The sequence below is a fragment of the Magallana gigas genome, chromosome 6 (assembly GCF_963853765.1).
Source record: "Magallana gigas chromosome 6, xbMagGiga1.1, whole genome shotgun sequence".
Lineage (NCBI taxonomy): Eukaryota > Metazoa > Mollusca > Bivalvia > Ostreida > Ostreidae > Magallana > Magallana gigas.
Window position 1 is genome coordinate 30,821,986 of NC_088858.1, and position 20,839 is coordinate 30,842,824.

General features: G+C 33.2%; 3 protein-coding genes across 6 annotated transcripts; 2 read left to right on the forward strand and 1 right to left on the reverse strand.

The window, feature by feature from the left end:
• Positions 1–625: 625 nt before the first annotated feature.
• Positions 626–2,782, reverse strand: LOC105332445 (transcriptional regulator ATRX homolog). Its single transcript, XM_034470156.2, has one exon. The coding sequence runs from the start codon at positions 2,054–2,056 to the stop codon at positions 626–628; it is 1,431 nt and encodes a 476-aa protein (XP_034326047.2). The 5' UTR covers positions 2,057–2,782.
• Positions 2,783–3,848: 1,066 nt separating this feature from the next.
• On the forward strand, positions 3,849–8,518 carry LOC105332419 (ankyrin repeat domain-containing protein 26). 3 transcript variants are annotated; one of them, XM_066089238.1, is made up of 6 exons: positions 3,849–3,992; positions 4,148–4,197; positions 5,169–5,727; positions 6,517–6,683; positions 7,192–7,288; positions 7,783–8,518. In XM_066089238.1, the coding sequence occupies exons 3-6, from the start codon at positions 5,211–5,213 to the stop codon at positions 8,001–8,003; spliced, it is 1,002 nt and encodes a 333-aa protein (XP_065945310.1). In that variant the 5' UTR covers positions 3,849–3,992; positions 4,148–4,197; positions 5,169–5,210; the 3' UTR covers positions 8,004–8,518. The 3 variants fall into 3 exon arrangements, with proteins under 3 accessions (XP_065945310.1, XP_011433327.3, XP_034323733.2); XM_011435025.4 differs by lacking the exons at positions 3,849–3,992; positions 4,148–4,197 and adding an exon at positions 4,882–5,043; XM_034467842.2 differs by lacking the exons at positions 3,849–3,992; positions 4,148–4,197 and adding an exon at positions 4,882–5,040.
• Positions 8,519–9,707: 1,189 nt separating this feature from the next.
• Positions 9,708–18,160, forward strand: LOC105332417 (DNA repair protein RAD51 homolog 1). Of its 2 annotated transcripts, none has more exons than XM_066088356.1 (10): positions 9,708–9,750; positions 10,985–11,116; positions 11,283–11,420; positions 11,844–11,961; positions 12,587–12,678; positions 13,027–13,121; positions 13,780–13,893; positions 14,704–14,833; positions 16,630–16,751; positions 17,130–18,160. In XM_066088356.1, the coding sequence occupies exons 2-10, from the start codon at positions 11,033–11,035 to the stop codon at positions 17,251–17,253; spliced, it is 1,017 nt and encodes a 338-aa protein (XP_065944428.1). In that variant the 5' UTR covers positions 9,708–9,750; positions 10,985–11,032; the 3' UTR covers positions 17,254–18,160. The 2 variants fall into 2 exon arrangements, with proteins under 2 accessions (XP_065944428.1, XP_011433322.1); XM_011435020.4 differs by having other exon boundaries at positions 9,721–9,751; positions 10,989–11,116.
• The last annotated feature ends 2,679 nt before the right edge of the window (positions 18,161–20,839 follow it).

Below are 20,839 nucleotides of genomic sequence, written 5' to 3' on the forward strand. Positions count from 1 at the left end.
TACACACTGGCTTTATATGCTAATTGCAATTGTAACACACTTCAAAACTTCTCATTACCTAAATAATATACAATTGAAAGACCATAAAGAAAGATAGCAATATCCGTTTCTTAATACATCTCCTAAGGGTTTACTGTACCTATTCATCTATTCAGATACCATACATATTGTCCTGACAACCAAGTCTATCTGATTTTTCAATTCAAATTCTTTAGCTAGGTTGAATTTTGACATTCACAGAGCCCCAGGTATGGTACAAGTGTACAAGTTTTAATAAATTATGAATGTTCCATAATTATACATTTGGATAGCTTATACATTTGTATTTATAGCTAAAAAATACCATGATGGATCCCCAGCCTCCACACCAGTATATATGTTGAAGTCTCCTCAACATTATTTTTAGTTATATTTTTGAGAAATAAAAATTTTGACCATTGCTGAAAATTCCATTTATCTACTCCCTCTCTTTTATTGATTGAATGCTATAAAAATAACTGCATTGCTAATCGAGTTATAATGAAAAGGTGATAATTAAGAATCTAGACAGTTTGAAATTTCAGACAAAGCTATAGTATATGAACATCTTGATCATAGCTTACACCCTGCACTTTATCATACATTGTCAACAGTATACCTGTATAGTGTTTGCTTCTGATGAATCTGTGCTTTCTAGATTGGTCTTTGGTTCAGTGGAACTTTGGTATTTATGGTTTGTTAAGGCTTGGCTGTCTTTATTGTCTAGCTGTTCATTTGTCTGCTGCTGCTGCTGGCATCTAATATCAACTACTTTCCTGCCATCAACTTCCTCAATATTCACAGTCAGTACGTCCTCGTCATCATTATTACAAGGTTTGTCCCCAAATAAAGCACTAAATGAGGCAGAGCTAGAAATTGCCGGCTGATCTCCAACAAGTTGAGCATTAACTAAGTCTTGCTTAAACCAAGTGTCATTTGCCTCAGAAGAGGTTTTGGCTTGATCGAATGCCACCCAATCTGAAGATTTATTCTCACTGATTATGGCAGAGTTGCTTAAAAGTTCTGAACCTTTCTGTACACAGCCTCTTGTAAGTACCGGACTTGTTGTAGGAGTGAGGGAGGGAGGGAGAAGTACCCTCCTTGGGGAAGGGGTAGGACTTACTCCATCATCCTGCACCACTACAGCAGACTTTGTCCTAGAAAATAACTGATCCTCATTAAAGTTAAACACACATAAGTTCTCCTTTTGACTAGACTTATGTCTCCTTGGACTTTTATACTTATGGCTAAATTCCTCTCCTGGGAGCTTTATCTGTAATTTTTCTCCACTTTCTGATAAGGACCTTTTTTCCGGGGAATCAAATTCTTTAACATATTCATCAAATGTATGAATATTTATTGGAGTAGTACTTCTGGGTCTCTCCACAGGTGTGTTGGTCACTTGTAATCGCTGGATCTTTTTCTCTAAAGCTTTTCGTTTGGATTGAATTTTCTCATTCTGCAGTTCTCCCAGCAGTGTTGAAATAGAAACTCTAGGTAAAATTGGCGAGGATGTAGGGGTGGGCTCACATGAACTGTCGTTAGAGTGAATGGAATCAGAAATATGCTTGAAGTAGGACGTTTCAACATGAATTCCTGAATTGGAATCCCCTGACTGCCTGTTTTCTACCTTCACATATCCTGAACGTAAATATCCACTATCTGAATCAGAACTATCAGAATCCGAATCTGAACTGTTTCCAGGGGGAGAAGCCTCATCTACACTATTATCAATCGAAGCAATATCTTTCTCACCTTCATAACACTTCTCCTCCCCTTTAGTCTCTGATATTTTTTTGTACGTTTTGGCACTTAAAAATCTTCCAATTTTCTTTCGCAACTTAGAATCACATTCATCAAACACAGTTTCTTCCGTGGCTGTCTGGTGCTTTTTGATGGATTTGTCCATCCCATGCTTGCTGTTTGTTTTAGGTTTTTCTGCTGCAGGCTGGAAAACACCTCTTGAAGTCCGCTCTTCCTCTCCAAGGTCAACTGTATCAAAGGAAGCCAGTGGAGCCCGAGATGAATCATTCTGCATTATGCTCCAATATAATTTGCTCCCTAGCACAGAGAGAAGGCGGAACACCAATATTGGATCATGCAAATTTTCCACAAATAACTCTTAAAGAAATCCATGAAATCTAAGCATACACACAAGTGGATGCATATTTATATATAACTACATCCAGTTACGTGAAATCAATAATGTACTCAAAGTTAGAAAGCATCACAACATTTGCTTACATATTCCTGGTGTGAAAAAGGTTATTGATCAGAAGTTTCTTTCTGAGAAACGATCGCAACAATAATACTATTTGTCGCATATATAAATTGATGGGAATGACCTCTGTTCATCATCAACCAGGCCACTTGTTTGCAATATAAAACACCTTGTCATCCAGCATAATAATTGTCAGCTCCACACCTTTCCATTGCATAAGTTATTAAATCCCGTTAAAAATATTTGTAAAGCTATTTAGTTTCATATCTTAGCGCAGTAGATCCGTAATACCCTGGAGCTCAACACTTTCTGATGATACTGATCTGTCAAAATGTGAAATGGGCTGTGACTAAACTTCTGAGACGTATATTGTCAACACATAGCTTTTAAACAATGTTTAAAAAATAGTGTTTAACTGTGTGATTTCCTTTTCATTCGCATACCAAGTCTAAGGCGAACCATCGTGATAATGATATCGATTAACAAAATTTCTTCTTTTGACATTTCTGTCTTCCGCTAAAAGTGTTTACGGAAATGACGTTCCGGATGTGTCAAGTTTGCGCCAAAGCGCATGTGCCGCTTCCCTATCAACAAGTGCATGTGCTTAGAACTTAAAATCAATTTAGACAAATATGAAGGATTAAAAGGGACAAAACAAATGAGCAGCGTGCTATTTAGGTATAGGTTTTCAGATAGTTTTTATTTATGAACGTTTACTTATTTTAACTCACGATGACAGGAGAAAACATAAATTAACTATCATGCACGAAAATTAAAAAAAAATTCATAAATTATTGCGCCTGTATCATTATCTGATTTTATATTATAATGCTAATGCATGGAATTTTTAGATGCATTTTGTTTTCTTTGTTCCGTCGTTACTTTGATGTACAGTTTGAATGATGTTTTAAAGCGAGATATAACATTTTGTTAATATTAAATTTGTACCATGGATACTTTAATTATAGTTATTGTATTGGTAGAATTAATTGATTAAGATTATCATCTGCCCCATCACTCAATGAAAAAATAATGATATTTTTAGAGTGAAGTTAAGCTATTTCAAGTAGTAAGAGCATGTCATGTGCGGTCAAATGGATGTTGAACAAAAAATATATGCAATTTGTAGCAGGCATTATATATATGCATTATAAATGTATTAAAATTACATGATTATATATATAATACAATATCATCCATCAGAACATACATTTTGAAAACTACACATTAATAGTACTTTTATGTATAAAAGTACATGTAACTATATGTAATAGCTATAGAAAATTAATTAAGACTTTAGAGATTCATGTACATTTCTTTTGGTAAATCTATAATTATGTATAGTTAATTAAGATTATTCACCATAGAAGTATTTTTAATAGAGATATTATTACTAGTGTAGGGTAATTAAATAAGATATAAATATGTAATATAGATAGATATGCTCTAAAACTGTTATCATACATTACACAATGATAATTTGTTTTGAAGAAATCCACTTAGAGATAACAGCTCCTTTTGTGGATTTCAAGATGACTCTTGTGTGCAGGTCTCACAAAGATTTATTTGATCAAAACTTAATATCGCAGTCATGTGTTGATGATAAGTTCAACCTTAACTACCATTAAGCTCTGTTTCTAAGCTTTTATCAGCTTGTCTTTAAGTACCCTGCATTTTTCAGGTCTTATACCTACCAAAGGCAGTAACCATTTAACACAGAAATGCTCGTAGTTCTCTCTGGGTCTACTGAAAGGTAAAATAGATTTTAAATCTTGATCTTTCCATTGAACTGTACATGCACATGTCGCTTAGAAAATCCTTGAGCTGATCCTTTTACTAATTTATAAATGACATTGCATGGTTAAAATATTAACTCCCTGATTTAAAATTTATTTTCTTCATTCACAGGTTGCCCTGGTTGGATTCAAAATAGAGTTATCTCGGTGGAGATCGTTGATGTAAGTCTACATTATGATCATTTAAAATAATATTTTAATTGGCGTTATATGAACTGAGATTTACATCACACATTATTTATAGCTCTGCGATTCTTTCAGTGTTAACCAGAAGTGCCTGGTGCTTAAATTATGGAAATTAATCTACATTGCATTAACAATTTACAGTGCTTAGTCAAAGGTACCTAATGTTCGATTTAGAGATCAATTGAAAAAATAAAACCTTTAAAAAATTCAATGTTGGCAAATCCACACCATTTAAAAATCTATACTTTAAACTATTTTAAAATTTGTTTAAATATATCGTGTATCTCTCCAGTATAAAAGAAGGTGTGTCACTGAATATTATTGCACAATTAAGTTAGGGAGCTCTGAAGCACAATGTATTATATATGGTTTGATTAAGAACGTGTTGAATGAAGGATTAAAAAAAAAGACACATTAAAGTTTTTAAATCCAGTAGCTTCCTATGAGGTTTCTGCACATTGAATTTCAGGAAGAATTTATGTACAAACTCTAAGTAATCTATTTGCATAAGAATCAAAATAATCTACTTCTAACAATTATTCAAACATTTTAAAGGCTCAAGAGAAGCGCAGAGAGAAAGGAGATATTTAAATGTCCCCTGTTCAAATATTTCCATTTGATTGTCATGTATTTCCAATGTTTAAAGTATGCATTTACACAATGTAGGTTTCATTCACTGGGCTGCCAATGGAAACACATTCGCATGGTTACTCAGTGGAACAGTAGAAAAAAAATCTCAAAAAAGTTTATTGATTTTGATTTTCTGCTTTTTCATAGACCCCCAGTAAATGGGAGGTTTTAAAGCAATTATCTGTGCTGGTAGTGAGTTTGTGTATCCACATCTCTTTAAACTTCCTGAAGTGTTTTATTCATAGTTTTCGACTTATTGCTGGGATATTGTTATTGATCTTGATTCCTCTGATCCGACGGTATTGTTATCTTTGTAGAGGGGCCTGAATTGGAGGAAATATCAAGAGTTTTCGTAATCCATGGCAAGTAAACAAAAGAAGTCAAGTATGAAGAAGGAAACGAGATCAAATTCAGCCAAAATCTCTGCGTCTTTAAAAGAGCAGCTCATCAGTAAGGAAAAATTGGAGGATTTAACCAATCAAAATGAAAAATTACAGAAAACAATTCAGACATACAAAGAGGAAAATGGCCAACTGAGAGACAAAGTGGAATATCTCGGCAAAAAAATTGTGGAATATGGACAGAGCAAGGGGTACAAGTTGTCAGAGGAAGAAAATTCTAAGATGCCATTTAATGTGTCAGTGGAAAATTTGAATAAGATCTTGGACTTCATTATAAATGGAGATAAGCGTAAAAAGAAAGGTCCCGTTGAATTACGGGTGGAAGAACTTGAAACAAGGATTACTCATCTAAATATGGAACTTGCTAAGATGGTACAATTAAGACTGAGTCTAGAAAATGGTTTAGAGGATATAGAGTTTTGTGAGACGCTTGTAGATGCTAAAACAAAGGCTAGATTTTTGCTATATGAACTCAGTAAGTTAAAGCATTAAACCAATATATAGCTATATATACATCCATTTATATTAAGGCTGTTTAAAGTCAATTCTACGTTTAACATACCCATTTGTGGTTTACTGTAAAGAATATATAATTTGGGACCCTCAAAGAATATTTCAAATGCTAACTTATCTTTTTTGCGGGGAAAATCATATTGATAAATTAACCTATATGCAACTTAAATATCCAGTATAGAATTTATGAATTAATTAAGTCACAAATAAATGTACATGTTTTCATTTTTGAAAATTTAGTTGGTTTTATTATGGTACATATAATAAATGAATTCCTTTCCCAGAGATAGAGTAAATGTAGAATCAATTTCAGACAGCCTTTATTAAAATCCGTTAGTCATATTTAAGGTGATTTTTTTGATAAATCCATCAGGAAAGCAATGGTAGTGAGTAACGCAGAAATTAATTTGGTTGTGGTATATGGCATAATATTTCATTTTAAGACTGAACTTCATTTCTGTTATTACATGTAATAGCTAATACCTGTAAGCATGGGAAATGGGAGCTTTCATTAAATATTATCAATACATAATACATAGATATTAGATACATATTTTGCATGGGAAAAGCTTTGCAGAGAAAAACTAGAACATCCTGATATGGAATCAGCTGTAGTTAGTTAGGCGATAAAACTCTTACAGCTGCTCAATGATTTCTAATATACCTGTTATACTTACACAGATAAATAAATGAATAGGAGTTTAGTATCATGCAAAGTACTTATTAATAAGATGAGTTCATAAATTTATAGAGGGGAATCGTCTTTTCTCCTGTTTGGAACAAGAAGAAGACGAGAACTACGATGTGACGACGGTCCCCCCTAATGAAGCTGATCACCCTGTATCAACCACAGTACCCCCACTAGACACACCCAAACAGTCCCTAGTCAAGGAGTTCCAACCAGTCAGTCTGTCACCGGTAAGCTTCCTTCTTGTCAACACTTCGCTGTAGTAATGTACATGTAGCCCTCTCTTTGTATGTGAAGTCCCCCCTCCCCTTAACTTTAGCCTCTGTTTAGCTGTTATTTATGGAGATAAAGGGAGATAACTACAGCTATAAATCTTTTTGGACAAAAGTTAGGAGATACAGTTACCGTAATTTATTTTGTAAATAAATTTATAATATTTCAAGATAGATTAAAGTTTTTTCTTAGCAAATTGAAATATTTGATGGCTTTGCCTCGCCATCTATGTCGATATTGATTAGCCCGATATATTTCTGTATTTAGTCAGTAACAAACCTAATATGTAATAATATGCATGTCAGGTTTCATTTGGCTTAACTTGCTATAAAAAATTTGCCAGTTTCACTTCAATTTTCAATGCAGTTACCATGCAGGTACATGTATATGTATATTTGGATACCCAAGTAATGGGCTGAGTGAAGAGTGTGAGAGATAAATCTCTTTAATGTTTGGAATTTGTAGCCAATGAAGAAACTACCTGGTGACACTCATATTAAGAACATGCATCCAGATCTCAAGAAGTATGTCATCCAGAACCTCAGCATGTACAAAGGAAACGGTAAGACCATGGGTATTCGTTTGGTCAATTAGAGAGCTGCAAGAGTAATCCTGATTTGCTCGTTTGCAGTATGGAGATCTCCAGTAGATCTCCATTGTCTACTTTCCAAATAGCAGGTAGACAATGGAGATCTGCTGGAGGTATTCAGGTCCAGTTTTGGAGGTAGCAAATGAATACACCCCATTTTACTACATGGACTGGTATTAACTTATAACAAGTTTTCAACTCCATAAGTAATGGCCATCTGGTCTCTTTTAAACTGACTTTTCAATGAAACTGAACAAATATTGAATCAATTAAATACTTTCTCAGGTGTGAGCTTTCTTTCAGTTAAATCTCTGTGAAATATTTGCATTGCTCTCTTTTTCAGTTTTAATAGTGTGGAATATTTTCAAATATTTGAGTTATCCCCCTTTAACTGTTCCGTTGTTCAGTGTAGAATATATTTAAATGAGTTGCCGTACTTTTATTCCAGTTTAACTGTATAATTACAGGTGCTGACTGGAGGATGCTGGGAGAAAGAGTGGGGATTCCCCTGGAGACCATTCAGCAGTGGCGGCGGTGGAAGGTGGAGAATCCGGCTGAATATGTCCTCCAGTCGTGGGGTCAGAGTGGAGGAGCCACGGTCCGCATGCTCCACCGACATCTCATCTCGCCGCAGATGACCTGCATCATACTTGCCAAACGCATCAGTGACTTTTATTTGGTGGAGTGATCCATAGAAGAAATCTGAATCAAAATGCCTCAATATAAGATATACTCATGGAAATTATTTGATGAATAACATTCCCTTGTCTCTCAAAACTTTTAAAAATGACACCAGAAAAACATGAAGTAACATGCAGTTAACTGCTATATAACTTACCGGTACATGTATTTCCAGCGGTGTGCTTTACTTGTAATTCAAAAGAGTTGAGAAACAAGATGTGCCAATATTTATTAAACTCTCAATATCAGTATTTGTAATAGGAGGTGTAATCTCATAATGTGGTATATAAATACAGTATTTAAAATTGGGATATTTTTGTACATACTGATAGGTAGTATATTATCTGCAAAAAGTGGGGAAAATTTTTTTTAACATGCAATGTTGTGTTTTTGAAATGTAGGATGCTTTGAAAGGAGTTGTAGATTTTATAGGATGTGTTTTTGAATGGAGTTTTAGATTTCATAGGATTTGTTTTGAATAGAATATTTTTTTAAAAATAAATTGCAGTCCTTGCCAATTAACATTTAGTTTTGCTAAAATCACAACTGAGATGAAAGGAAGGCCCAACATTTCCAGTTAAGTTTAGGCTAGTTTTACTGTATGCATGATCCAGGTACCTTGATATAGGAGAGATTAAAGAGTGACCTCTCTGTAGAAGAGAATAATTTGGTGCAATTGTATGAAGTGCCATTAATTTTGCACATTGTGTGAGTTTTTAATAAAATGCATATTGGTTATACATCATATGTAAATTATTTCTGGTACTTATATATTTTCTGGCTATTCTAAATATTATAATTTAATTGTGACAAATCTATATTTTGAGTCTAATGGCTCTGGACTGCATACAAAAGAACCTACGACAAATTTCATGTACTGTCTTTCATGAACAAAATTTATATACTGTAAAACCATTTATTTACAACTTTTTCGATTTTCATATTTATATTTGACAGCCATTATAAAATAAAAATTATTAGTTTTTGATTAATTAGCATTCATAAATTTGGTTGTAAGTCGTAAGTTCTTTTTTAAAACACAGCCCATGCTCATAAGTACATATCTATAGAAAGTAATTGCCAGGGAAAAAATCCTTAAAGGAAATTTAAAGGTGAATTACTATATATTTTAATTATATTATCAGTAAAGTAAAATTCTGATTACCTTCATTATAGATTTACTTATTAAAATATGATGTATTTTTTTGTTAATTGGTTGTGTTTTTATGTTATGATTAAAAACTAGATATGACATGTTTAATTTTGATTAATGTGATAACTTGGATATTGCTATAATTAATAATATATTATTACAGACACTGTTTGTTTCCTAATGTTTGTGAAAGTGTTTGCTATATCGTTGATACCTACCTCACCTTGTAAATTGTAAACTGTCACGTAATAAAAAAGTCAACACTTTTTTCTCTGTCTTTCTTTTGTTTGATATTTCTCTTTACAAAATTTAAGCTGTTTCACCATAATAAGTCTTGGTGTGATCTTTAAACTGTTACCACTGTTCAATAAAGCAAAACAAAAACCTGTCATGATTGACCATACTCCAACTTGTGCCCTTAAATGTACTAATGAAGTTATATTATCAAGTTTAAAAGAAATACAATTAACATTGTAGAAGTTTGAATATATATTCTTCATTCTTTTCCGGAAATCTAATTTCTACCGATACCGGTTCTATATGCAACCGGATATTGCGTATTACATTTGGCGCGACGCCTGAAGATAGATTTGTCAGTTTTGGTAAGAGAAAAGGACATTATTCTTTAAATATATCAAAATATGTTTTAAAAAAACTAAATTGTAGATATATGAATGATAATGGCTGCATATATATTGCATGTATTGACATTAATATCGTCTTCTTTCGGAGAATGCGTATATTTTATTTTGATGCACGCATTTTTGTAACAGTAATAGTTTCATAACGTGACGTGTAACCGATATAGAAGCTGGGCTTAGTCACAAGTGTGAAAAGTACACCACACAGTAGGATAAAGTCGTAAAAAGACATGCGCCACGTTATCATATTGATAAACAGCTCTGTTTCATCTCCATTTGAACCAAAATAGGCCTAATAGCAAAAATGAACTCTTTTAAATCCATGGTATTCAAAAAGTTCTGGAAATCGCTATCATCGAATCCTGGGGCATGTTTAGCAGAGCTGGTGCTTGCATGCGCTTGTAAAAAAAACCCGTATATCAACAAAAAACATTTGGGCAAGAGCGTAAATTGGGAGCTCCACTCTGCTGAACATAGCTGCTGGTCTTTAGCTCCTGGTCTGACACAGTTTGGATGGACGACTTGGAAGATACAGTGCCTACCACTGCAATTTACAGCGCAGAAAAAATTTCACTAGTTTTGGACTGGTTAATCTCGTTTCCGAACATGATTATAAATTTAAACTTATAATTTCTCACTGTACATGATGTATCCTACATGATATTATACTGGCGTGCGACCAGTTCTCGCCGAGTACCATTTCTCGCCAGTACATTGAGACATCTGTTTTCGTATAAAATTTTATGTGTTGGTTAAATGACGTCAAAATGTATTGGAGAGAAATGGTACTCGGCGAGAACTGGTCGCACGCCAGTAGGCCTTATAACAGCTGTATAAATATAACATGTGGAGGTCTACATTTTTGAAATATTTATTCTCAAGGATGTAGTTCGAATACATATCCTAAATCCTAGTAGTGTATAAAATTGAAATTTACTATTTTTATTTTGACACTAATGATAGCTTTTTGAAATACTTCAGTAGCTACCTCAGCCTTGAATTGATGTTTAAAACTTGAATATTTCCCTCTTAATAAGGCCAATGAGTTTTGAAGATTTTTTATTTCTACTACATGTAATATTAAGAAAGCTAATTAGCTTAAACTATGAATTCATTTTGAAATATTATTTGAATTATTGTTTTAAGTAATAGTGCAGTAAGTTTAAACCCTGTATTCTATTTGAAATATCTGCGGCAGGTTAAAGCAGGTGTACTGTTCACGGTAACAAGCAAGTGGTAAAGATGGCAATGCAAGCAAGACAACAACAGCAGGAGGTTGAAGTTGAGGACGAGACTTTTGGTCCAATGCCACTCAATCGGCTTGAGGTAAAAACATCTGCTGTCTGACACAATCGGACTGATAACTTTATATATATTTTGTTTTGTGTAAAGCTGTCAAGCAGCATTTACCATGCACTAATAAAATGTGATTTCTGTCTCTTTGAAATGAAATTCTTTCCTTTGTAAATGTGATGATGTTATGTTTGTGCAGGCGAATGGTATAAGTGCTGCTGATGTGAAGAAAATGGAAGAAGCAGGGTATTTTACAGTAGAAGCTGTTGCGTATGCACCAAAAAAGAGTTTGCTGGCAATAAAAGGCATAAGTGAAGCAAAAGCAGATAAGATTCTAGTAAGATATATCCAAATATTACAGTAGAATTTGTTTGTTTGAAAGCATAATAAAGGTCTTTAGGGTGTCGTGTTCATTATCCAATCGCACAGTTTGTGGCAGAGTGAATATTAAAATAGCATCATTATGTAAATGGTTGTGTTGTGTTTGCATACAAAAGCTTGTTCACGAGATTGAAAGAAAATATTGGCCTTTAGAATCATTTACACTTTCATACTTCATGAAAGCAATGTTGTATTGCAAACTTTATATATTTTTAAAGTTATTGGTAAATAATTTCTCAAGATGTTAGATATTGAGATTATTGAGCAATTATATTGAGATAAATTATAGGACTTGATAAATGTAATTTTACAATATTTGAAAAACATACATTTCCTGTGATGAATTTGAGCTTGGTATATTCTTTCTTGATTTTTGTAGGCTGAAGCTGCTAAACTAGTACCCATGGGTTTTACAACTGCCACAGAGTTCCACCAAAAACGGTCAGAAATAATTCAAGTTACCTCAGGATCAAAGGAATTAGACAAACTCCTACAAGGTCTGTATTACATCATAAATCTGTGAATTTATTTATAAATCAAACACAGTGGTAAAAACACTCTGTGGTAGATTCAATTTGATGTGAGAGACTTTAGGTTTTTGAAGTTGATCCCAAAGCAACTCTTTAATGCTATCGGATGACGCAGAATCATAGATGCATGTCTTGTTGCACTTCCACACGATTTGAAAATAGCCATCTAAATCTGCAGTTTGTTTTTTGGATTTGAAACAAAAAGTTAATAATGGGGGTACAGAGACAAAACTTGAATTAAATTATTTAAAATTTTACTTTTGATAAGATACCAAGATTTTCATTTTGTCAAAAGCAATATACATCATTCTAAAAATTGTAAGTTATTCTTGACATTGTTTCATTCAGAAACATTTTTTCGGGCATTTTCTTAATATGAGTGTATCTTTGCAAAGAATTTTTGGAATTTGTCAAATGTAACAAAAAAAATAAGAGACTTTGCCAGATATTTAAACCCCAGATCAGGACAAAAAATTAACAGATCAAAATCAAACTAATCAACTACTTTAAAAAAAGGATTAATTAATAAGATAAAATTGTGATTTCATGACTACTGATGTATGTAGTTTGACTTTTGTTTTTATCATCACAGGTGGCATAGAGACAGGCTCCATTACAGAGATCTTTGGTGAATTCCGAACAGGAAAGACTCAGCTTTGTCACACTCTCGCTGTCACATGTCAGGTTTGAACAACTCTCCATTTTGAAGTTACCAGCTAGTAGAAAATGAATTGCAGTACAATAGATATTTATAATATTTTAAATACCTTGATTGACCTTTATGCATTGAATAAATGCCTTTCTTTCAACATTTATTCTTGAAAAAAATCTGAAGAGAAATGATTTAAAGAATTGTTAAAATTATTGTTTGATGTGTCGGATTAATTTCTAATTAATGAGTTAAATGTTGATGTAGCAGTCATGAAAGAAAATGTATGCATGCAACGTATACTGTAAATAAAGCCAAAGTTATTTTCTATTTGAGGTAGAAATTGACATGGTAGTTGTAGTTATAATTTTCCCCTATTGCAGTTACCAATTGACATGGGTGGCGGAGAAGGAAAAGCCATGTACATTGATACTGAGGGAACATTTCGACCAGAACGCCTCCTAGCAGTAGCAGAAAGGTTACTGATATCTTCTATAACAGTCGTATTAATTTGTCATTTCAATGTTGAAGTAAGAACATGTTACTGAAGATTTTGTACAGGTGTAGGACAACAAACTGGTTTTTATTTATTATTGTGTCAATCAGCAACAAAAGTGACATTGAGACTACCACAAGGTTTAAAGTGTTTTAACGATGTAGATTTGACCAAGATGTGCATGAAGTTTAAATAAATATACAGTTAAACCTTTTTGTAACAAACTAGATGGGACTGCATGATTATAAACTTTGAGATATCAAGGGTAAAATACTTAAAGTATCAGTGGTTTGGACTTACAAATCACTTCAATGGACATATCCACTATATTCAAGATATCAGTGTTCAAGTTAAATACAGTAAAACACGCTTATAACAAAGTGCCAGGGATGGGCGATTTCACTTCGTTATAAGCGTAATTCATTATATCCGTCAAGTTTAAAACATGTAATAAAGTCTCTGGGGAATAGAAATCACTTCGCTGTAAGTGTCAATTCATTATAATCGTGTTTGCTGTAAACGTGTTTTACTGTACCTTAAATCAACTGTAATATGATTTTTTTCAGAGACTTTTTCTTATTTCATATTGGTTACCTAATTCTATAAGAAAGGGGAATGATAATTAAGCCTCTCTTTGTAGATATGGACTTTCAGGCAGCGATGTACTAGACAATGTGGCCTACGCTAGAGCATACAACAGTGACCATCAGTCCCAACTTTTGATTCAGGCAGCTGCCATGATGGCAGAATCGAGGTACCAAACAGTCATCTTTCTCTGCATTAATATTTGTCTCATCTCTATGGCAAACAATTCTAAATTGTGTTATCATTTATGTTTTATAAGACCAAAAGTAAGTTAAAATTAGATTTCAGGTACCACCACAACCATTTCAAAAAAACTTACAGGGAATTAAAAAAGTCATAAGGAAAAACAGTTTCAAAAGAATTAACTTTAAAAGACATATTAATTGTACAGGTGTAATTTGATTCAAATGAAATTTGTATTGAAGAGTTTACATATATACAGGTACGGATTTATTAAAGCTTTGTTGAACAGGGGATTAATACCCAAGTAAAGCTTGGTAAAGAGGCAATACACATTACTACCATAATTTTGATGATAAAATAATACTGGCATTTAAAAAGGCAGATTGATCACATTTGCAAGCAGCCTACATACTCGAGTATTGTAAATTTAATGAATTATTTTAAATTAGATAAATTTCATTTTTTTTATTTTAAAAGTGCAAGATTCTTGATATTTTGATCCATGTTAAAAAATTTGTTGCAAATCTTGGCATTTTAACAGATTATAATGTTAATCAACTTTTTTAAACATCATGACAGCACTACATACAAAAGGGGATCGACTAATTAAGTTATTCTGTTGCATTTGACATACACATCATGAAAGGAATAGAAGCTTTTTTCTTTTTAATTAAAAGTCATCGTTTCTATGAATTATACATGCAATGCACATTGTTTACATATGCAGTATAACAGTTCTAAATATATTCGTTCTCCACAGAGAATGCATTTTAGTTTGTTTTGTGTGTACATGTAGGTACGCACTGCTGATTGTGGACAGTGCCACAGCCCTGTACAGGACTGACTACTCAGGGAGAGGCGAGCTATCTGCCAGACAAATGCACCTGGCCCGCTTCCTCAGAATGCTTCTTAGACTGGCCGATGAGGTAAGGATATAAAGTCAAATTTTCAAATGACTTATTTCCCTTCTCTGTACCCCATTTTTATTTTGAGGCTAATTATGCAATAAGACCACTTGAAAAGGATTTTTTAATAAAAGGAAATCTTTCTGTTTAAAGGGTCACTTCTAGACTCTAGACACTTTCTCATTAAGGTACATCACCAGAACCCAGTCTAACTAGCAAAATTTATAGCTGCAGGTTTGTAGCTCCTAGTCTGAAAAAAATTAGTGGACGACCTGGGAGCTTAAAGCAATATGAGCTGTATTTTTCAAAATTTTATTTTGCTGTAAAAACCTGCTAGTATGCTATGGCTGCATGTAACTTAAACTTTTATGATAAATAAGGTTGAAAAAATCATAATTTTTGTCAGATGAAAGATATCTCTTCTAAGGAACATATAGCAAATCAATTTTTGTACAGGACGACAATAATTCAATTTTGCTCCAATTAAGGCTCTTTAACAGCCCTTTTCACAAAAATTTGGCGAAAGGAAATTTAAAAAGCATGATATTTTTGTCATTTTAGTAGAAAATAACATTTTCGTTAAAAAAAAATTTTATCATGAAAATTGGAGCTCATATTGCTTTAAATTCCATACATGTTAAAAAATTGCATGTTAAGGGCACAAAAAATTGCCTTAGTTTTGGACTTTCACACAAATTTTGTTAAAAAATTAGTACAATATATTCTTCATGCAATTCACTACTAATGCAGTCAGTTTTCATACCTCAGACTTTTTCTCAAACATGCGAAAAGTTAAGTATGTAAAATTAATGTGCAAATTGAGAGTTGCCATTTTAACATGTTAACAAACTGCACCACTTCACTTTAGTGGGCTGGTGTTTGTGTTTTAAAATATAGCAGAGGCAAGTGAAGTAATGATATCTTTACTAAAATGTATGAGGAATTTTTTGAAATCAAATGTTTGTACAAAATGTGTTAGGAAATAAGATTAATCAAGTCAAAAACTAGTGCAAATTTTTGTGCACCGTAAACTGCAACTTTATAACACCTTTTGAACTCTAGCTTTTAGGTTTTTTAGATCAAGAGCTACAGACTTGCAGATACTAAATTTATTGTTAGTTGTCAAAGCAAATCATTTTTAGCTCACCTGAACCAAAGGTTAAAGTGAGCTTTTCAGATCACTTTGTCCTTCAACCATCTGTCTGTCGGTCTGTAAACATTTTTGACTTCTTCTCTAAAACCACTTGGTCTAATTTTAGCTAAACTTGGTACAAAGCATCCTTATGGAAAGTGAATTCCAAATTGTGAAAATAAAGGGCACAGCCCTTTACAAGGGGAGATCATTGAGAAATGGTTAAAATAGGTTAAAATTTGTAATATTACATGTACTATGCATGCATCCTCAAATAATGTTAATTTAAAATTGTTAAAATTGTGACCCTGGAATTAATACTGGGGCTCCATGAGGGGTTCATAATTTAAGATAAAAATATATAGGGAAAATGTTTAAAAATCATCTTTTAAGAGCTACAATTGTTGAAACTAATACTTGGGGCCCCAAGAGGGGTTCAAAGTTTTACATAGAAATATATAGGGAAAATGTTTAAAAATTTTCTTCTCAAGAACTATAACTACTACTACTACTACTACTACTACTTCAGGTGAGCAATGTGGCCCATGGGCCTCTTGTGATATCTATTATCTCTTCTTTTTTTAAAAAAATCACAAACCTAACATACTCTACACAAGTTGTTAATTTAATTACTTAGTCTAGTACTTTTTAAACTTTATAGTTATACGGTACATGTACATTTCAGTATGGAGTTGCCGTGGTGATAACCAATCAGGTCGTTGCTCAGGTTGATGGAGCAGCCATGTTTACTGCTGATCCTAAAAAACCAATTGGGGGAAATATCATTGCACATGCATCAACAACGAGGTCAGTTGGATGTAGAGCTTCTATATTTGTATAAACTAGGCATTGTAAAAATGCCCATTTATCATTGTCAAATGAATTATTAGCAAGCTTTTGAAGACCTTGTCATAACTTATTATTGAACAAACAAATGTGCCTTGTATAAACTAAAGTCTGTATGCTTATTTGTCAATTTCATAAAATGAATTAATTATAAGATATTGATGACTGTTTATTATGAAACAAATATAGAATAAGTTATGTGATTGCTCTTTGTTGAAAATGAGGGGGGGGGGGGGGGGTGTTGGACCCATTTGAAATTTGTCAAATGTTCTTGAGTCATAAATAAAAAAAAATTTAAAAAGAAATTAATGATAAAGACATGGAATTTTTTCTCGGTAGGTTATATCTGAGAAAAGGGCGCGGAGAGACCAGGATATGCAAGATTTACGACTCCCCTTGTCTGCCGGAGGCAGAGGCCATGTTTGCCATCAATGCGGATGGAATAGGTGATGCCAAGGACTGAACATGCTGAGTCACCTTCCCCAAGAGTCCAACAGAGTGTGTAATACAGTACACGACTGATAAAACCCAGCCACCCTGGTGCACAGGTTTTATACAGGTAGCTGCTGACCTTCAGGATAGAAGTGTGCAGAGACGTGGAGAATTGAAACATTTCCTTGAATTGTCATGCATTTTTTAGATGTATGTTCCTTTTACAAACAAATATATGTGAAGATATGTCATATGTAAAGCTTTTTGTTATGTCCTTGACCAGCCTACCCTTGTTAACATTCGACATTACTTACCAACACACAAAACATGTTTTATTATAAATGTAGTACAGAATTAAGCATATTCAAATTTACTCTTAAAGAGGTATACTTGAACTTGTGATGCTGATGTTCTGTTTTTTGCAACATTTCTTTTTTTTTTATGTGTTTATGTATTGTGTTTTATGTAACTTTTGTTTGTCCTAAGAACTTGCTTATGTGTTTAGGTTTATACCTTACCAAAATTCTTCAAAACAAGTGGAAAAATGAAATTTTTTGTTTGTTTTATTCTGCATCTTTGACAATAATGCATGCTCATATGATTAAAATTAGTAGACTAACAATGAAGTGTTCTGCACAAAAGTATTTGTCTTTTGAGTATGAATTTTAAGGATATATTAAAAATTTTCTGAAACTCATATTGAAGTATAAATTCATTCAAATTCAGAACTATATTTCTTTATGTGTTGGCAGAGAATTTATGACCAGATACAGTAACACAGTATGAAATACAGATTTGTTTACAACCCATAGGAAAATTGTATGTATAGCTTGCATTATAAATGTCAAAATATATGGGGTTTTCTCTTTTCCCCCCAAAAATAAAATGAAAATTATAAACACTATCCTGTCATTTTTAATAAAGGCATATGAATTGTAGTTGTGTGTGTGGTTTTTTTTTTTTTATACCTTTTGCATAACCAATTGTCAGTCCAGTCAATTTCAAAGTGTTTAGTATACAGAGTTTGTATGCGGGATTATTGGCGTCTTTTTCTTGGAAATGAAGTTAGATTCGAAAACTCTACTTGTGTAAAAGATAGCACGATCGCATTTTTAAAAAGCAAATTCAGCAGATTGTGTAATCTGCTTATGTCAACACTGCGAGTGCATTGGTAGGTCAACCACCACCCCCCCCCCCCCCCCCCCCCCCCCCCTTCCCCCCAAAAAAGTGCTTGAAATTTTATGCACTTTGTATTTGTGTTGTATTCAAATAATCATATTACTTAAAGGTTTGTACGCTTTGATGTGGCAAAATTAGGTCAAGTACAACATAAGAAGGTGCATGTGTATTTATTTCGAGACCTTTATCAGCGAAAACATTGGGAATGGTCTGATAAGTGTGTGTCATGGATGATTTATTGGTCAGTTCAAGGTTCGATATCACTCCTGGGAAAAATTGTATAATTGTATAAACTTCCTCCTCCTCCTCCTCCTCCTCCTCCTCCTCCTCCTCCTCCTCCTCCTTCATTTGCCTTGTTGTGGAGAAATCGATCGAGATTAAGGCGTAATCAGCGATTTCATAAGTAACGGAATGAATATATCTATAGCACCGCATTATCGCGTGTTTAAAAGGGAAAAACCTCTTTCTAAAGATAGGTCAAACACAGGTGATGTTATCTCTGCCTTTTGTTTCACAGGCACCTGACGTAAAAAAAAAATTCTCATAATAAAAATAATTACCCTATACCTCATACTAGTAATACACAGGCACCTGACGTTAGATTTAAACAATTTTTCTCAGAATGAAAACAAATACCCTATGACTATTAAATAATACACCCTTGTGTATTATTGGGTATAGGGTCAGGGGTGGGGTAATGATAATCATGAAAAAAAAAACCTAACGCCTGGTGTCTGTGCTTGGTTTGTCTTAGAAGCGAGAAATTAGTCATTTTGTCAGTCTCAGTGCCTTGTATATTGTGAATTGATATTCCGATACTAGTGGACAAAAAATTGTATATTTGAATTGATATTCCGATAGTTACCAACAATATAATTAATCGAAGTGGACCAAAAAAAATTGCAAAGCGCTTATAAACACTTCGACACGCTTATGTATATACTAGTAACAATTTAAAAAAAATTTTTATCGCATACTTTACTATCTAGATTATAAAACTAATGTTAGAATTTTCACTGCTGTGCAGAACTTTATAAACAATTCTCGCAGATTTATATAAGTATACTATTTTGTTCTTTACCATTTTTTTTCCGATATATGTGTATATATCATTGTTTTATGACAATTGCAAATTACTTGTATTTGGTTGAGAACCTTAATTGTATGTTGCAAGAACTTGTGTTCGACCCCTTTTGTATATTAAATATACAATACAATATGATCAAACCAAAGCAACAATTTTAAATATAATTATGTGGCTCTCCACACATGTTCTAAGAATGAAAAAAAAGCCACACTCAATATTAAACCCAAAAAGAATTAAATTTTCAAGTATACTATAGAAAAATGTAGAAAATAATTCATTCCGGTTTTAAGTTGTTCATTTACTCAACTTTTTTGATATGTAAATATACACAGTATGTTAAGGTGGAATAACACACCTTAAAAGTCACTCAAATTAACAGTAAATTATTTGATTATGAAATAAATAATGATTAATAGCTCATCGTATGTCAAATAAGCAAAAAAGTTGCATTTGATAAAGTTAAAAAAATCTGAATATCTAAAGCATTCAATTCAGTAAGTTACAACAAAAGCCCCTGCAGGATTCGAAATACAGTTATTTAAGTACTGGTTATTATCTATGTTGAATACAAGCTTGGTATTAAAGTGACGTTCAGAGTCAAATGAAAGTACTCTGTTCCAGAATCGAATTATGTTTAAGCACCGAACTTTGATTCCAGCATCTCCCTGGATAGCAAGAAAAAGGAGAAGGGGGGGGGTGTCAGTAACGGATTGCGCGCGCGGTCTTGAATATGTTGTATATAGCTTGGAATTTCTTGAACCCCTATTTTGCGTTATCGAAAACTAAATACGCCATATCTCTTTGCCTGAAAAATCCCCCCAGAAATCCGCTCAATTTGGGGTATTTGAGTACGGGTATCATTAAAGAACGGTTTTGAATATTGTCTATGACTTCGAATTTCTTGAACCCCCATACGCTGGACGCATAGTTAAAAATTTGTACAACACACAGATATAAAAATGTTTTTCATCGTCAGATATAAACTTTCGTTTTTTCAACGGTCGAACCCCCCCACCCAATAATTGGACAATTCAAATTACATTTCTGTAAGTTTTTAAAGCGCAATCTGATTAAAATCAGATCATCGAAGCCCTCGTAGCGATTTCAGATTGAAAAAGCGCTATTTTTTTTTGTGTTATCGAAAACTAAATGTGCCATACCTCTTTTGCTGAAAAATTCCCTCAGAGGTCCGCTCATTTTAGGGTTTTCGAGTACGTTATTAAATAAGACATCATTAAAAATTGTATAGGGGTGGTAAATAGTTCACACTCGATTCTTTGACGTTCATCGGGTACAGATTGACCTTAGCAGAGCAGACGCCTGACGTATTGAATATTTCTTCTTACAGGTA